Source organism: Anopheles nili, chromosome 2, assembly GCF_943737925.1.
Source record: "Anopheles nili chromosome 2, idAnoNiliSN_F5_01, whole genome shotgun sequence".
NCBI classification, from domain to species: Eukaryota; Metazoa; Arthropoda; class Insecta; order Diptera; family Culicidae; genus Anopheles; species Anopheles nili.
This window is the reverse complement of record NC_071291.1, coordinates 37,691,886-37,710,710: the sequence shown is the minus strand read 5'-3', so window position 1 is coordinate 37,710,710 and position 18,825 is coordinate 37,691,886. Positions and strand designations below refer to the sequence as shown.

The following is an 18,825-nucleotide window of genomic DNA, read 5'->3' as shown; positions in this document are numbered from 1 at the left end:
CCGGTGATGAGGCAGCGGAAAGGCGTCTTGTTGATGAGTGAAAATGCGCCAGCGCGTTGGGGGAATTTCCCGGCTTCGTTAGCGCCTGATTGCGAGCGAGCGGATGAAAGGGTTGGTGTGATTGAAGAAAGCCGCATCGCAGAACGCTTTCGCAACGATATCGTACGGTTATTGGTTTACGTTTTGCGTTTATAAGCCCCAGCTCGAGCGCTTCAACAACGAGACTTGGGCGAGCTTTCTCCTCGAGCTGCGTTGTAGTGCGTTTGAAGAACATGCGCTGGTTTCCTTCCCAAAATGTGGCTCTTACAATGCTCTTCTTTTTTGTCTATCTCTCTCTCTCTCTCTCCAGGAGCACCCGAAGGATGGGGAAACAAACCCGATCACTCCCGCTGGGAGTGGGTCTGGGTGTGGCCCTGCTGCTGATGGCACTTACCATCACCACCACTATGGTCAGTGGAGAATTCATCTTTGATGACGATTTCGAGGATCTGATCGCGGACGAATCGAACGTGGACGAAGAGCTGATGCCGGGCTCGGTGTTGCTGCCCTCGGACGTGTTCAACGATGGTAAACCTTTCCTGGTCGAGCGTGACCCTTCAACCGGGGCGCTCGATTTCATGCACAAGAAAACGGGCAATCAGATCGACCTGGACGACGCGAAGCCGTACGAATCGATCAAGGACAGCTATGTGAGCGACAAGAAAGACGTCATTGTGCATCATTCGACGCCAAACTTTCACGACTTTCTCAACCTGCCTAAGATGTACTCGCCCGAGAACTTCGTCTCGATATCGAGCTCATACGCGAACCTCAAGTACCAGGGTATCAACAAAGGCTCGAACCACAGGGATCCCGGTAACACCCACATAGTGGCTGCCACCTCAGCAACTCCAGCACCTCCGACTGTCACAACAACTAGCACGGTTGCGACTCCTGCGGCTACCTCGACGCGGTACTTCTACAATCGGCCACAATACGGACGACCTGCTCAAGGTGGAGCAAGCTCTAATTTAGGCTCTGGTTCCGGAGGGTATTACAACTTCCCGGCTACATCAGGGCGTCCTATCACGAAACCCACTACAACGTCGACGACCTCAACGACAACCACGACGACAACGACAACACCTGCTCCAGAGACAACGACGGAGACGGCTAAACCGACAGCTACACCTCCGAAACAGCTGTTTACACGCTACCCTTACAAGAGCACGATCAAGAACAAGTACCTCGAGACGTCCGAGCAGACGCGCAAGAAGTTCTTCCTTCCATCAACGCTAGCTCTTCCAGGACCGACGACGACGACCACCACCACAACTACCACCACAGAGCGAGCTCCATTGCGCTCTTCCACCTACTACGCGCCTTCTTCCATCCGCCCACACTGGCCCTCTACCGGAAGTACCTTCCAGACGTCACAAACGACGCCTCAGAGCACGACAGCACCTGCCAATCCCGTTCGTTTCGTGGATGACTCGACGAACCAGTCGAAGATCAAGTTCACAATGCCAGCACTTAAGTACGAAGGTTCTCGGCCGGCTCCTTTCCGTCCGATGGCGCCACAACAGGATTCGGACCGAGAGACGGTGGCAGCAAGCTCAGCAAGCACCAAGATTGAGCTACCGAAGAACCCAGCTGTCATGTCGCTGTCAGACATCTTCAGTACGATTGAGCAGAAGAAACGGCTCGAGTCGCAGCAGGCGGAGACGAATCGCGTTGAGGAGCAACCGGATGAGGATGAACCGTTGCCAACGACGGCTCCAGCGATCGTCCTGCTGGATGGCGGACCTGCTCAAAGACCGGCTACGACTGGACCTCGGATCGTGCAATCGATCGATCTGTCAGATCAGTACGTTCGCTATGAGGTACATCCGCAGATGCAGCAGCAACAGCAACAGCAGCAGTTCACCCAATATCACGTGCAGCAGCCAAACGGACACCGTCCTCAGCCACCAGCCATGGATGCAATGGGAGAGCAGTATGTGAAGTACGAGGTACAACAACCTCAGCTAAACGTGGTAAAATACGGTGCCGTGCCGAGCATGAACAGTGTGGTGATCAGCCCCAACCAGCATTCGGCTACGTTCGTCCTTGGCTCGCAGCAATCCGTCGGAAGTAGCGTCAGTACAGGTGCTCATCCTGAATCCGGTGGCCATTTCGTGGGATCGGTCTCACAGGATAGTGCGTCGGCGGCAGCTTTGAGTGCTGGCCGACCATCCTACCAGATGGGTCAGGTGTTGGACCTTGACTCACCTCATGACCCGGCAAATCTGGGCCCATCGGTTCAGGTGAAGCCACAGGACATCATCAAAACGACTAGCGTGCGGTTCCCGAGTGAATCCGACGATAAGTACGACAACGCGCCCATCATCAGTGGTACGCATAAATCTGAGGTCCTACCACCGAACGGACACTCGGCGCCGGTACGTTCCGATCAGATGGTCGTGTTTCCACCCAATCAGGACATCGCCAGCACACTGCATGAGGTTTCGAACCGCATCGTGTTCGATTCCCCATCCGCACCGAGTGAAACGCTCAATCGTAACGAGCTCTCAGTAGCGCCGAATCCTCACTATCCTTCCGATCTGCCTGAACAGCTGACACCTCCGTCGTCACCGGAACGACCGGAATTGGGTAAACCACGTCCGAGACCACCGGTACCCTCGCAAGGACCTCCCTTCCGGTATAGCGAAATCCAACGCCGTCCACCAACGTACCCAAGCGATCGACCCGTACATCGGCCTACACTAACACTGCCAAACATTTTGCCACAGTTCCGGCCGAACGCTAAGATATCCCAAGGACATCCGCCATACCCGAAGGACTCGGGTGTGTACCGTGTGCCGATCAAGGCGGGACCACCACTGAGAAAACCGGCCACATTCAATCACCCACCAGGGACGACGGCCTTGCGAAGGACACCACTGCCTACGCGGCTCATGACACGGCTTAGTCCTTCACCAAGCCGAGCTCAATTGCCACCGGTGTCGGCTGAACTGGAAAATCGTCGGTATTATCGACTTCCACCTCTACCGCCACAGCCAACTTTGCTTAAAGATCGTGTGTACAATATCCAACCGACGAGACTACAACCACCACCGCCGCCACCACCACCAGTGGCGACTTCCTCGGAAAAGCCCAATGAACCGCTCGAAGACAGCGAGTTCCATCGCAATCCACCACAGATCCTGCGTAACATCCTGAAGGACGATCTACAGCAGCAGTCACAGCAACGACCCAAGCTCGAGCCGGTCGTTACGCTGCAGATGTTGCAGTCGAAGAAGCAGATTGGCACTTCGCCACCCGGTCAGGACTCGCAGGTGAAGGATAATACGCCACAAGCCCCACAACAACAGCCCGACGGTGCCAGCAAGGAACGTCCGGTGTACGTCGTGTATCCGGTCAAAAGCACGCCGGTTCGGTTAGATGGAAACCCGAACGGGGATGCGTTGGGTCATCGGGGTGAGCAACCGCCCTTGGTCAAGGTCATCAGCCCGGGTACGGAGTACCAGAACACACCGTTCTCGATCGCGTCCCACTTCGAGCAGGAACCGATTCTGACGGCGAAACACCGGAAACCGAATCCACACGGTAAGCTCAGCTTCCCGTACAGCCTCGAGAAGCCGGATCCGGTGGCGTTGACACAACCACTGGACCGGAAGCCGGAAGCTGTGCAGGACCTTGCAGAATCCGACACCGAGTACAACCTGGGCGAAGAACCGTCTGTGATTGGTTTGCGTGATCAGGATCAGGACCTAATCTCGAGCAAACTGCAGCGATTCCAGACGGACAGCACACCGATCGCGATCGCGTACACACCCACGGAGTCGAGCCCACTGCAGCGTTACAGCAAACCGGCCTTTACCGGAGTGTCACAGGCGACGAACAACTTCTACTACTCACCGTACGGTGAAACGCAAACCGAGGTGTCATACCTGAAGATCGATGATGTGGACGAGTTCGGGAACCCGTCGCGCCGGTACGAGCAAAGTTTCCAGGCACCGTTCCAGGCCAGCATGAGCCTCGATCCGGTCAAGGTGACCAACCCGTATGAGGGCTGGGCAGTGGTTACATCATCACCGCAGGCGCTCAAGCTCCAGCAGCAGGTGCAGCAACAACCGCAGCAAAATACGGTCCATTCAGAGTCCTCCGTGGTGCACAAGCACATGAGTAGTGGCCCTAATACGATCGATCGGTCTGATTTGGGTGACACGACGTCCACTGGATCGGGTGATGAAGGTGATGAGCATCGTGGAACACCGTCGGAGACCTCTTCAAGTTCGTTCGATGCGGACAGCTTCCAGCCAGAGCTACAAGGTGGCTTCCGGCCAATCTATGGTGCGGATATAAAGCTGAGCGAGCAGCTAAACCCGGATCCTCAGCGTTCAAATGTTGTTGATCTGTTTGCGGACGAGGAACCCGTGCGTGGTACGGACGAACCACCGAAGAATGTCACGACAAAGCTTCAACCAGTAGAACCGAGGCCAAAAGTGGTGAAAAAGGAGGAACCAGACAGTGGGATGGGCCTGGATCTAGAAGCATTCTTCGATCAGATCACTAAGGATTACGATGACGGTGAGGCCGATCTGGACGATGTGACTATGAGCGAGGAAACGACGAATGAGACGATACCGCGTGAGGATGACGAGAGTCAGTACCGACAGGCGGGTGAAGGACGAAGCAACACGGGGTCAGTTGAGTTGGTTAGCTCGAGTTCTTCTACTGCTGCACCACGTGCCGACGAAGAAACCTCAACGAAAGCAACGTGAGCGTTTGCCGCCAGAGGGCGCGTTAGATTGGGTAAAGCTTTGACCGTTCGAATCCTTAGAGCATCCTTGGTGTGAATGCGACGACACGGTTCCTCGCCATGGCGCGATACCAGAATGTGTGGAGCAGAAGTATGAACGAGCACTGATGAATGAGGACGAACGATTTGCGATTAGCTACGTAAGGCTTACCGACCGAGCAGCAGACAGATCGATCACACATTGGCGTATCTGCAGTAGTACAGCAAACCATTAGCAGGAGGGACCGCCTGAGCCGCCAGCAAACGCTGCACCCGCAACAGAACCGACTCTTGAGTATCTAATGTTAAGCGACACCGGCCACCGCTTCGACACCGTTGGCGAATGCCGTTGGTCGATGGTGCAAACGCTAGTCAACCGAACGGCTGCCACAAATTAAATCTACACCAGAAGTATCAGAATGGGATTGATGCGAGAGGAACAAAAAACCCGTATAGGCCATCGCTCTGGTGGCCAAAGTATGCCCGCAATGTAGAAAAATGTATTGAACAGGACTATAAAAAATCAGCACAATAGACATTCAGTGACATGTCCTGCACCGACGGTACGGGCTTAATATTGGATACTTGATAACGCGAACGTGAAGGAGTGATGAAAAAGTGTCCCAAAATCTCGTTAGGATCGGGATTTATTTTCTTTCACAGTCCATCCGTACCTTTTCGACGATTTAAGCTGTCCCTGGGATGCTTCGACCCGAACCACACTCTATAGTGAAATAGGCTGAACATTTCCACTGAATGTGAGGCAAAGACGACGGCCCCGAACAGGCTAGGTTTACACGTAGGCCGTAGCTTACAGACGAGCGAGCAAACATTCAATCACATAAAATTATTTATTTATTTATCAACGAACCATGATTGAGCGAAGGGAACACTTGGCTGAAGTTTCATGCAGAGGGTTGAAAACCATGGAACCGAGGGATCAATGGCAGATTTGTGCTTCTGTTTTCTCGCCTCCTTCAAGTAATGAAGACATAGGTTAAGAAAAGCAGGAAGTAGCAAATGAGCGAAAATACACCTTAAGATAACACTTATACGACCCTAATGCCCATAGCGACACGCTCGTAAGGAGTAAACGTAATTCGGAGGGGGAGCTAGTGAAAACCCTCCACTAGCCAGTAAGTAGGAGAATAGATTCATATTGTGTAAGAAATAAAACGTGAGAAAATAAATCAAATAATAACATTCAGTCGTTACATCTCTTAATGTGCATCCGAATAAGCTGCACAAAAGAGTCTTCATGCCGTGAGTGGTAAAGCGAAAGCGCGGAAGAACTGAATCTATACGATGCTTCGACTTATTTAGACTCGTTTGGTTTCCGATTACAGACATTCCCCGAGTCGCTTTGGTACACATGGTCCGCTTGTACGTGTAAAACAACAAAGTTGCCATTCGTTTCAAGTTTTTAGTATTGTTTAGTGGATACGATTCACACTTGTATCGTAAATTTGAAGAAAAAAAGTAAACACGTCATCAAATACGATAATAAATACTCTGAAGACTACATACACGATACATGAGCTTCTTCTGTTACGGATTACAATAAGTTAAAAAAACAGAAAACCTGTCGTCTATTCGCATTTATAACACTCGTACAGGTTTATCACCATACCATCCATGGGCATGCTTACAGTCTCAAACTCGGTTCTGGTTCAGCGGGTTTTCTGGTGCCTTCTGCCAGCTTTTGAAAATCATCTGTTTCAGCTGCGACAGCTTTAGTGAAGGGTTCTCCTGCTTCAAGCGTTTCAGCTCTTCCTCCTCGTATGCTTTGTACGCTGCCTTCATGCGTTTTTCCGGATGGCGATCAGCGGAGGAATCTCCAACACTAAGCACCGCGATAGCCTCGTCAATAGTTTGTGCAACTTCCGTGTCCGCCATGACCCGATTTAAGTTCTCCTCTATCGGCAGCTCCTTCGTTACCACTGCTGGTTTACTAGCTGCTACTTGCGACGCTTCGGCCGCCCGTTTGCGTTTTTCAACTTCCGATTCGATTTGGGACCGTGTCACCTTAGCTGCCGGTACCTTTGCCGTCGTCTTGATGGAGTTTATTTCCTGCTCAAGCAGGGCTTTGGTTTCAGCCTTCTTCCGAGCCGCTTCCGCTTTGCGTTTTTCCTCATCTTCCTGCATGAACAAAAAGGGTTACGATTAAACACCTGAACCAACGTGTCTTCGTATTAACGTTTACGAATTAACAAACCAGTCGCTTACTTTTTGTTTCTTTTTCTTCGCCAACTGCTTGTCGTCGTCCACCCAGAGTGCATCTTCCGCCGCTTTAGCAGCTTTATCGTTGGCGACCTTTTTCGCTTCGGCCTTTCGCTCGCGGGCCTCGACCGCCTTAGAGTTAATTCCCATTTTTTTCGGCATTTTAGCGTGTTGTCCTGCTACTTATGTTCAAAAGGATCACTTGCAAAACCGGCAAATTCTCTATATTCCTGCGAGCATACCAGATTGTTTGTTTTATCTATGCTGTGAAATGGTTACACGGCTGTGCACAGTAATTTCGAGAATCTTTATCAGTTACCTGGGAGATTTGGCATCGAACGAAACTTGTAAGCTACTAGGATTGTAAGAAATTTTAATTGAAATTCAAAAGTTAGCTTAATCTTTACACTCGGCGCTTGCATTTGTTTTGAATATTTCGCTATGTTGACAGTTGTTTGCTCTTTTTTCGCATTACGTTTATAGTGTCAAGTTCAATAGTTCATTTCTTATGCGAGAACAACGAACGGTAGTACTATTAGGTCCATTTTATTGTAATTAAATAATAAGAACTCTGTAAAATATTCAAACAGCTCCCATAATCACGTTACCTATATGTTTGTCTGGGACATCTAATATATAGAAAATAAAAAAAAACATGCGTTCACCATTTGAGCGAAAAGCAAACACTACAACTTTCATGAACACGTGGTCCGATCGGATTATGCTTCAGGCTGGCTGATCATGCTTCAGGCAACCTAAATTAGCAAGCAAAACTCAGTGAAGATATCGTGTAATGTACTGTAGACTAGTTTATTGATGTTTCTCCTCTGTAACATACAATTCTTAGTGTTTAGTTTATTCGCGACCGTTAAAACAGAAATAAATAAAATATCACTCATTCTCGCAGTAGCGCCCCGCGTAAGCGGTCACCATTTTTAAGAACCAACATGGATGAAGTGTAAATAGAGTTTGCTAAGATTTGTTTGAACGCGTACTCCTGCGCCAGATTGCCGTTCCAAAACCTACGCTGCCGTAGGTGCGAATGTGCGCGATTTGCATTGGAATTTGTCAAATTCCGTAATACCCTTGACAAAACATCAACCGACCAATCGGGGGGAAACGCAAGCCTCTGCTCGCGTACTTGTGCGATTAGAATGGGTATAGTTTTGAATTTCACACGTTCGTGCGCACTTCAGAGCCCCTGGACACTGAACCGTGCCAGCAACAGGACAACTGTCCCCGCCAGGGTTGCAACGAACGAACCCCGAATAGAACACGGTGCTGCCCCGGGGTAATCCGCCTCGGTCAAGTACTTCGGCACGTGGCTCGTCTTATTCATCATCCAGTAGAACGCGTCCATCTTGTGCTTTCGCTTCAGCTCTTCTCCGACGTACTCCCGGATACGGGCGTTGTAATCGTTGAGCCATTTTTTCTATGAACGAAAAGAAAAGCTCCTGTTAAGGTGCATTTGCTGGTCGTTGCAGCTTTGGTGCTATACGAACCTCAGGGACACTGAGCTGGGTACGATCGATAAGCTTCGGTTCGAACGGCACCAGCGTCACGTCTCGGAAGGCCAAGAATTTGTGCCCCGTCGGATGCATTTTGCCGGTGTCCACTACTTCCAGTACGTTCTCTAGCCGCACGCCGAAAGCTCCGGCTTTGTAGTATCCAGGTTCTGCAAGGAAACGATCAGCAGAAGAACGATCAGCATAGGTGCGATTACGCTTGCTTAGTGTACAAAATCAAACGAACCATTCGAGAAGAAGTATCCCTCCTTGAATGTAAACCGTTGCTTGGTTGTGTACGAGATGCTGATGGGAGCTGAAATCAGGAAAGAAGCGGTAGATGTTCCGTTGATTCCATTGATTCGGAGACATTCCGAAAAAGATGTACTTACATTCGCGAACTGCTGAATAAGCGCCAATACCGTGGCCCGTCCCATGGGGGTAGTCATTCATGGAGTTCCAGATCGGACCACGAGCTAACGCATCCAGATCGGATGGTTTCAGATTCTCCGGGAACGTCAGCATCGACAGTCGGATCATACCAAGCAGTACGTTCGTGTAGGCACGGATCTGCTCTGGTGTAGGTTCACCAAGGTGTAACGTGCGGGAAACCTCGGTCGTGCCATCCTCATACTGACCACCGGAATCGACTACTAACATCCCGTCGGACAACTCGGCGTTGGTGCGATTCGAGGGCGTATAATCAGGCTGGCCAGAATGAACGCCATACGCGACGCTGGTCGGGAACGCAACACCCTCGGAGATGTTCTGCGACTTCCGGGCTTGGTCGATCTCGCGGGCCAACGACTGCTCCGTGATGTGATCACCAGCGAGGTGCTGTGAATTTCGAAGCCAGTTAGGAGTTATCTGCGCTCGGGAATATACTACAAACATGCTAGCAGTTCAATGACGTATGATATGTAAATATTTCGGTTACGATTACAATCGGTGCTGCCCAGCCGCTGTTGTTTGCTCTTCGCGCACCATTTGGTGCACAAACAGAACACCGATCACCATCTGCTACCGCTTGGTTCCACGTGGTGTGAACGCTTTTCTCGATCAAGAGCATGTTTATACTATCGCCCAGCCGGACGCTGCTCTCTCAATTCTAAGTGGCAGTGCCTCTAATTGACTTGACAAACACTACACTACTATTCGCGGGATAAGGTGTCGTTAAATTAAGCTCGAAGTGGTATTAATTCGCTAATATGGGTGAAGGTTGTCTGGAGGGTCGCGTAAACAGACAACCATCTAAAGGAAAATCTAACTAGGAATCATCTTCGAGATAGACCAGGATTCAAAATTACATGTCAATTAGTAACCCAATTAGTGAATTAGTGTTCAATTCGTGCCGTAATAACGATGTTAAACACTAATTGCGATGAGTAAATTACTGATGAGGCTAACTAACTTGAAATAACTTTGATTCAGAATAAACAAGCTGCCAGGAGATCTTATTGTGGCACACCCACGTTTACGAGCGCTTTGCGAGTGATACACGATTACTTCATCATATCGAGGTTTTATCGCGATGGATAGGACAAATTATTCTCCAGCCGCAAGTAATGTAAGAAATCGATCGATCGATTTGTGCAGCAACCACATGGAATGTCGACATGTCGACTAGCCTCCCGCGTGACAGTCGACATAAGAAAAAAAGAGCCTACTTAGTTGTTGTTCGAATCATTGCTCGTCAAACAAAAAAGCTTATCGTTGAACTGTGTTATCGTTTGTGAATGTTTGAGAATTATGTAAAATCAATCGACATTTCCATCAAAGACTTACGCGATCCTCGAGCCGACTTAGGACCTCGCACATGGCCACACCGTCGCGCACATGCGCCCGCCTCATGCCCTGTCGTTCGACCTCGTTCTTTTGCGCACGCAGGAACACAACGGGCGAGGGTCTCTCGAACACGATGTTACGTGGAAGAGGTACGTGCAGGGCTTCAGAAGCACCCGCATCGAAGACTACGGCCGATGGAACGAGCAACCGCTGCCAGTATTGAGCCATAGTGCGTAGATCACGCCAAACATCGCCGTATTCTCGTAGCTGCACGCAGTTTTCATTGTGGCAGGAGTGCGCCTTTAAGTGGTTCTTCAATCCTAGCGTCTCACGGCTCGTGTTGGTGTACAACAGCAGTTCACGATGCGTCACCAACAGATACGCTTTGAACACGGGCACGTACGGGATGTCTGTGCCACGCAGGTTCAACAGATAGGCCACCTCCGTCAGCGAACTAACGATCATGCCATCACACCTGAGTGCGGTCAAATTCGCGCGCAATCGAGCCACCTTGCTGTCCCAACGTTCTCCTGCTAATCGTACCGGATGTACGCGGATTGCACCTGATCGAGGTGCCGGTCTTCGTGAGCCCCAAACAAGATCGACCAAGTTACGGTTGATGTGCACCATACGGATGTAATCCGCACTCAATTCAGCCTCGAGTGCTTTCCAGACGTGATGTGGCACCAGCTGCGGATCTGCACCAACGCGTGCCTCAGGTGACAGCTCCGCCAGCAGGTACTCGGCCACAGTTGGACTTTCACCAGTCCGGAACAACCTCCAAGCACAGTTTAACTCCTGGTCTGCTTGCGCGAGATGACGATCATCCGTCCAGAAAGCAGCCGATCGCAGCAGGACGGCAGCCTCACCAACAGAGCCACTGAATCCGGTCAGGAAGCGGATGCGCTGATCCGACTCCATCAGGTACGCTGACTGATGCTCGTCGTACATCGGCACCAGATACGCGTCTAGTTCGGCGCTTTGCGTGGAAGCACGTGACCGCATCTCAGCACGTAAGGCTTGCAACCGTTTCATCAGCACGTTGTCGGCGCCTTCGTAGATCTGCCAGGAAGTAAGGTCGAAAAGGACATTTGCATCCGTTACGTAGTGGCACGGTCTGTACGACTCACCTGAGTGCGATCACGGTGCTGCTGACATTTGGCGCGTCGTATGCCGTGAAATTCGTTGCCAAACGTGGGCTGGACCTCCGCCAACAAAACACCCAACGCTGTACGGAAGGATAAGCGAGAATCGGATTAACAGCCACGGCTACAAAGGAACCCGAGTGAGCACGTGCGAACCTCGCGATGTGTTTATTCTCGACGACGCCTCGTTACGCCCAAGGGAGGCCCCATAAAAAGCATTGTTGCCCACCCTTAAGGTAGGGAAAATCAACACCCACCCATCCACACGTTCGATGATGCGCGCAAATTGATAGGTGATCGAGGAAATGGGTTTTTTTCCCCCCGTCGAAGCCGGCCATTTCGCCACCGGTCCGTTTCCACCCAAACCCCCGAAGGGCCACAGGACGATGCGGTCGTTTCGAATTACATGCGGCCTTTTCCGGGTCGCACTGGCATGCAGCATGGGTGCGCCATTCTGTAGCATGGATGAGACGATGATTTACGCAAGGACTGGCCGAACGGTGTGCGAGTGCGGAATGGTTTATGTTTCGTGCGGTTTGGTAGCCGGTTCCAAGAAGTGGGTGGGGGAAGCGGGAGGAGCGCTTTTCCGGAGAGACACCCCAGGGGTGGGGAAAACCGGATTGTAAACTAATTTCGTTATTAACGACCTAATGATAGCTTGCCACGAAGCCAGCGTTCGGGCGCGTCCGTTCAAAAACATTCGTCTTGGGGGCGTTTGGCGAGACGCGCGAATGATGCCGATCGGGTTGGCGATGCTCGGCGCATGATTTGTATGCTGCTAATGTGTGTCGGTTGGTGTGGAATCGTGACGTGCCGCCGACATAAATTTCCCCAAAAGAGCTTTGCGGGCCGCGATGCTCCGGAACACGCACGGCTTTGGGAAAAAGAAAAATCACACGTGCAAACAAACTCGATAAATCATCGATATGGGAGTGTTGCATTTCATCTAACGCGTATTCCTTCTGGGCTGACGAGGCGGTTGTTGCGAAATGTTGCGAAAAACTCACGACGGAAATATGATTTACACAAATCGATGCACCGATCGCTGTGAGTTCAATTCGTAGCGATTTTTCACAACGTCATCGCAATGGCGCACAGGAAATCACAGGCCGTCCTTTGTGCGCCACTTGGCCACTCAAATTAGTCGTTTAACGATTCCAAATGCCAGCTGCTTCTCAAACGTTTGGTAATACCTCATTTGAATGCGTCCACAACGCTGAGAAGGATTTGTGGCTACTTTTTGTTACTTCAGTCGCATTTCTGCACTCAAAGCAGCTCGCTAATGAAACGATCGCAGCTCAGAGTCGGCATGTGACTTGAATTTAAAATGATTCACAACAGATAATGAGAGTGCACGTTCGATCGTGCCCAACCACCTTCGGGCGGCATGGAACGCCGCTCTTACTCATCGTGCAGTAATTTGATTTTTTCCCCCCTCACGGCTCCGAAGGTTCCTTCCACGTAATGTAACGTAATGTGGTTAATTGCTTTAAGATGTAATTCATCAACGGCGGTGCCGCATCGAAACGCACATGACGGCATAAATCAACAGTCCCAGCTCCTTCTCTGGACGGTGGACAGGCGTCTGGACGTGGGGAGGTTTTGGGTTGGGGGGGGAGGGGGTGGGCGAGGGGTGAGAATTAGAGCGAATCCCACCCACCACCCTCTTTGATCGGGTGATCGGGCACTGGCCGGAAAAGTGCTCGACGGTTGACATTTAATTGAATTTACGCCCTTAATCGAGCAGCGCTGGTCATGGTTGCAGCTTGTCGCTTCTTCTTCTTCTGCTTCTGCTTCTGCTTCCACCCTTCAGCAAGCACCCGTTCCACCCACGTTTGGAAAACTCGGCTACTACCGCGGGAAAAACGCGCCGTCGCCGTTTCATCTTTCGGCGTCGTTGCTTTTCCGAAATCGCCGCTGGCATGGCGCCAGTGATTCTGTTCGCCATAAAGCGCGCCCGCGACTCCGCTGGCTGTTGTGGGGGGTGGGAAAACTGGCGCGCCTGGTAGTGGAGTGATGGGGAAGGGAAGAACGAGAAAAAAAAACCCCCCTTCATAACGCCAGAGGAAGCGAATAACAACGAGTGCTGATGCGAATGAAAAACGGATACGGTTTCCGTGGGCTGGGAAGCTGTGTTGGATTGGTTTGGTTTTCCACATTACATCTCGTTCGTGCGTGCGTGTGCTCTCTCTCTCTCTCTCACACACACACGATCCTTTCACAGGGTGGTGAAAAATGCACATGCTAGTTCCCCCAGAGCAGACTGTTGTCGGAACTAAACGACAAAGCGCGCCATCATGTGCGTCTGTTTCGTTTCTGCCCAGTTTTCCCAGGCATCCGAGCTACGGGCGTATGGCGAGAAGCGCGCGTGTAATTTATCGCTTCTTCCCCATACAAGGGAGAAAAGTCCATCTCGTCCATGCTCGTGGCGGCACCATTTCCGACCTTTCCCGGATGGGCAACGTGCCCCGTTACTAGCGCGCTTACGCAACACGTCCTTCGGAGCAACGCCAAGGACGACACCATGCCTAGGCGTTTAGTAACGATGCCAGTGTGCGTAGGATTTTGGCCTCTTGCGCCCAGATTCCATAGCATGCGGAGGCAACAGATAGCCAGATATCGTTCGTGATCACTTCCGTTCTGGTGGCAGGCGAATTAGAAAAAAAACCAACCCCCTCCTAAACGCCCCAGGAGGGGTGAGTTTTTTGTGTGGGCACGTCCAGTGGGGTTGTGGTCCTTCAAACGAGGCCCGTGTTTGTGACCATTCTGGGCCATTTCTGTAGGCAGGGGTGGCCCTTACATCCGAGGGTGTTGGTTCCATGGTTGAGCGAACGTTCTAGTGAGGGCTGGAATTCAAGTTCAAGATCTAACGAGCTTCAACCACACGGGCGGCCAACTGTTTACATCTCAGTCTCAAGTGCGGCTCTTTTGCGCTGGCAAAGTATTACCGTGGTTTTGAAATTGCGCGCCCGCCCTCGGAAGTTGAGCGATATTTTTAACCCACGATCCGGGGGATGATTCCAGCGCTGTTTTTGGCCCTCGGGTTTAGCTTCATCTCAATCACCGATAACCCGCTTCAGTCGATCGCTTCAGATTCTAGCTTGAAAACCTAGCTACGGTCCGATGATTGCTTAGAATGCTAGCGAGCGGGAATTGAATGTGAACTGCCTTTTTCTCCCATCTCAAAAAAAGCACACGCACATTTCTGCCCATTGTCTGTGGATCAATTAACGATCGTCGACGATCGTACGAGTGCCTCCTCTGCCTAACATAGCCAGGTTGCGGTTGCTCGAGCATTGTTCGCCCAAACACCTACGCTACAGGGAGTTTGGTTTTAATCTTTCCTCGCAGCATCTACGCCTCCAGTCAGTCCAGTCAATCGTTGTCAATCGACGTTTCCGCACGGCCGGATATGGAAACGCGCTCAAGATGCCTGTTTAGTGTGCTGGCCCAGTACATGGCCACTCTTCGAATGAACACCACTTCGAACGGTTTGCCGCGATCGACTCCATTAGGCATATGTTGCGGGCGTTTGGGTTTAGCGTAAATAAATATTCAAATTCTTAACCGAAAGCTGCGATGGTCAATGATTGTTCGAAAAATTAGCCAACGCAGGGTGATTAGAAGCAGGGCTACGGGGTGCAATGAAAAAAAAACTCACCCCCCCCATCCAATGTAACTGCTGAGCTCGCTGAGGGGCTTACATGTTGACGTTAAACGATCGCTCGTTTGTAAATAATGGCACGCCCTCGCCAAGTAAGTAAAGCCGGAATGGGGCCACCGAGATTGTGAACCTCGGTTCGATTTTTTTTGCCGTGAGCTAACATTTTCAAATCCATCCCCGATGATGATCGATGATCAATTCGGTCAAACGGCGTCTGGCATGAACTTGCCGTGTGGTTGAGGAACGCAAGCGAGTAAAGTAAAAAGTCCGCGAGCGGCGCAACAGCTCCATAAAACACGCCTTTAACGCCATTCTGTTTGGCTTCCGATCGCCTTCCGATTCCGTCAATATCAGCCTTGAGGATAAGCGTGGAAAATCTAAATATATCTCGCCTCCCGATGCCGGCTGCTGCATGATTCATGTACACGAGGCGAGACGAATTCGATGGCGTTTTTTATTCATCCATGCTGGCAGATGCGCTGCAACCCTTCGCGGCCCACCAAAACCACCCCGGGAGGAGAGGGGGGGGTGGCCGCTGGGCCGGAACGGCGGGGATCGACCATTAATGCTGCGATCGGTGGCCGTTTCCCGAACATGGCGTTTCCGATTTCCAGAGGCCCACTTAGGACTTGATGCTCGAACCAACGAAAAAAAAAAACACGGCTCCTAAAACACGCACCCGTTGATGTGCGCTTGTGTATGTGTGTGTGTGTTCTTGTAGGGTGGTGGGTGGTTTGGGAGAAGGGGGTTTTGGGTGGGAAAAAAAGAACCATTAAACAAGCAGATCTTGCATCCGAAAATAGTCCCTAATCGTGTCGACTGCTCTGGATTGACTTCTGGAAAATTTATGCCCGCCTTGCTCGGGGAGGGTCAAATTCCGGCCGTGATCGATCGTGAATGTATGTGTATGTGTGTGTGAGGAATGTGCGATCGTAATCTCACCATACCACCGTTTCAAGGGAAGATTCGCGAGCACCCTGGCACAAGTGCACCGTTAATTACGATGCGCACGGACGCGGGACGGCACTTACCTAAGCAGCATCCCAGCAGGGAAACCACCCCCAGCGGGTGGCCAATTTTCCACCGATGCATCCCGCTCGTGGAAGATTACGCGGTGGGCGGTCGGTTTCGCAGGAAGATTCACTTTAGTATAAATAAACTTTTCGACACTGCCACTCTGCCTTGCTTACACGATGGCCTTCGATCAGACACTTGGCATCGCAAATCGAGCCTCCAAACGGATGGCTGGACCACCCTTCGGGATGTGCCCTTTTCGTATCACTCAACCCGTTGTAACAGCTCGCAATGTCAATGTCACGATCGTGATCGTTAAGCGTCACCTTCAACGCACGCTCAAACGAGCGATCAGCTGCCTGATCTGATGAGATGCACTCGCACTGCTGCTCGAATCGACACAGCAAGGCAGGGATTCGACCGCGCGGATTCAAGTCCGAGAGCAGACTGAACCGCGCCAAGCCAAAACTGCTCGACGCGCGTTCGAAAAGGGCGCTGGGCGCCGCGGGACGACCTAAACGCTGAATAAACGCATTATTGCCTCGGCCGCGATGGCGGTGGGTGGCGCATTACATCCGAGCCGGTGGCCGGGGATCGATTGTGTAACCTCGGGCGCGCTCGCAGCTCACAGTCGCGACCGATTGCACGGCGTCATCCGTTTGATTGAAGCGTTTCTGGGTGGGCCATGAAAACTCGATCGACTGATCGGTGAGCGGGCGATGTTTTGAGTCGTTTTTGAACCTACGAAAAACGAGAACTAGTCCCACTGTCGTTTAGATGTTCGCAAAGCGTGCCATTTTGCATATTTTTATGCCTCTTCGACGACAGAGGGACGCGTTTCAAATCGCTCCAGAATCAGGCCCCTCTAAAATAGGGCAAATTTATGTCCCTCGACACATCTGGCTCGAATTTGCAACATTGAATTCGCATACCGTGAGACCGTTTTCGAACATGACTGTATATTCCGCATGTCCGAAGTACGCCGCGAGGAAACCCAGCGTCATCATGTCCACTGACCTGTTCGAGCGCCTGGCGTTCTCTCAGAACACGTTCGTTCGCTCTCTCGCTCTCTCGCTTAATCAACCGCCACTGATACCGCCGCTAGAACTGGGTCTGGTAATGACGTCACGAATCGCCCGAAGCGACGCCGTTTCGCCGCGACGCATCTAAAACTCGAGGAAAAGCGGAAAAGCGCGAACACAAAAAAAAACATGCACCCCCAAATGGGACGAGCTGTGGTTCGGTACATTTTCCACGCTTTTCCCAACCCAACCAGATGTGGCGGGTGTCCGTCAATGGGATGGAGGGAAATGGGGTAGGACGCACCCCTCCCGTGCAGTGGGAAAGCGACGCTGCGCGGATGAAAATGTTATTTTTGCGCCAAGCAAACGTCATCCATCAAAACGGCCGGACATCCTCGGATTGGCCCGTTCGGTGGGTGGAGCGTGCGAAAAATGCCCACCAAAGCGGTGTGTGGGTGGGATAGGGGCCAAGGTCGTGCAGAAGGGTAGGTCGACACATGCGTGTGTGTGTGTCCTCCTATTAGCCGAGCCCCGTCTACTGGGATTGAAATGTGTGAGGGAAAATGCAAAAAAAACCCAACACATGACAGGACCGCTGACAACCCGTGGCGGGAATGCTCGAGAGGAAAATGGACCGGCTGTTTAGGAATGAATTATCTCCTGACCGGTTGGCTACCGATCCCGTAGGATGACAGGCTGCGTGCCGCGTGGGTGGTGTGGGCAGGGAGTTTCGACAAAAAGGAGTCTGTCTGAGCTGTTCGAAAGTGAGATGGCTAATGTGGGAATGAACAGTTTTCTAACAAGCGATTTCAAATGTCTAACGACGGTGTTTTTGCGACCGGTGGTGGTTGAAAGATGAATTTAATACGTTAAGTAGATCGGTTTTTTTTTCGTTGTAACTAAACGTGACTTGCAAAATTTTGTGAGTTTTGCAGACGGGCAGCTCGTCGCTTGATTTTTACTACTTTGATGACCCATTTCAGCTTCGCACTGTTTCGTCCTATCGTAACTGCCGTCCATTAAAACACTCGCTGTTGGCGAAGAAGGCGAACAAGGACGAGCGTATCCTTCGAGTGGAAACTTCCTTTTATTAGCTGGTCGCGCGGACACCCGCAACAATGGCTCATGAACGATGGCACGCGGCATCAAACGACGAGGACCATAAACACTTACGCTGTCCCCGAGCCCGCGCCTTTCGATGGGTGGAAAAACGCGACCAGAAGTAGTGGTCACCATCGCCCCCAGAGCTTAAACGGACGACGGATTCGACGGTACTGGATGGCGCCAGTCAAAGCACAGTGCCCGACGCTGGTGTCCTTTTTTACGAGCCGTTTCGTGGGAGAAAAACGACCGCTCAAAGGATCGCATCCGGTGATTTCTTTACGTAGCGTTTTCCCTTCCAGTTGACACGGAGACGTGAATGGTTTATTCGCCATCTCCGAAATCCAGCAACGGGTTGATGGACGACAAATGAAACCCAAATAAACTGCTCCTCAGTTCCCGGAATTGTTTCACGCGCAATGAATGCACCCCTCCATTAGTACATTGCAAACCCGAACCATTGGCGGGGTGTTGGGAAAGCAGGTCCCCATTATCACAAACGAAATATCAATGGCGGCGTGTGCCTAAGTGCGAGTTCCGTGCGAGACGCACACCAGACGAAGATGAGCCGCACAAAAATAGCTAA

General features: G+C 51.3%; 3 protein-coding genes across 3 annotated transcripts; 1 reads left to right on the top strand and 2 right to left on the bottom strand.

Annotated features, from left to right (window-relative positions):
• Positions 1-362: 362 nt before the first annotated feature.
• On the top strand, positions 363-4,766 carry LOC128722516 (proline-rich protein 36). The gene has a single exon (XM_053816188.1). The coding sequence runs from the start codon at positions 363-365 to the stop codon at positions 4,764-4,766; it is 4,404 nt and encodes a 1,467-aa protein (XP_053672163.1).
• Positions 4,767-6,355: 1,589 nt separating this feature from the next.
• Positions 6,356-7,219, bottom strand: LOC128731635 (coiled-coil domain-containing protein 124). The gene is made up of 2 exons (XM_053824768.1): positions 7,010-7,219; positions 6,356-6,922 (listed from the first exon to the last, which is right to left on the bottom strand). The coding sequence occupies exons 1-2, from the start codon at positions 7,163-7,165 to the stop codon at positions 6,437-6,439; spliced, it is 642 nt and encodes a 213-aa protein (XP_053680743.1). The 5' UTR covers positions 7,166-7,219; the 3' UTR covers positions 6,356-6,436.
• A 605-nt stretch (positions 7,220-7,824) lies between these two features.
• On the bottom strand, positions 7,825-16,194 carry LOC128722505 (uncharacterized). Its single transcript, XM_053816176.1, has 7 exons — positions 16,134-16,194; positions 11,424-11,521; positions 10,294-11,355; positions 8,901-9,345; positions 8,756-8,824; positions 8,506-8,678; positions 7,825-8,435 (listed from the first exon to the last, which is right to left on the bottom strand). Exons 1-7 carry the CDS (start codon positions 16,192-16,194, stop codon positions 8,196-8,198), a joined length of 2,148 nt encoding a protein of 715 aa, XP_053672151.1. The 3' UTR covers positions 7,825-8,195.
• Positions 16,195-18,825: the final 2,631 nt, after the last annotated feature.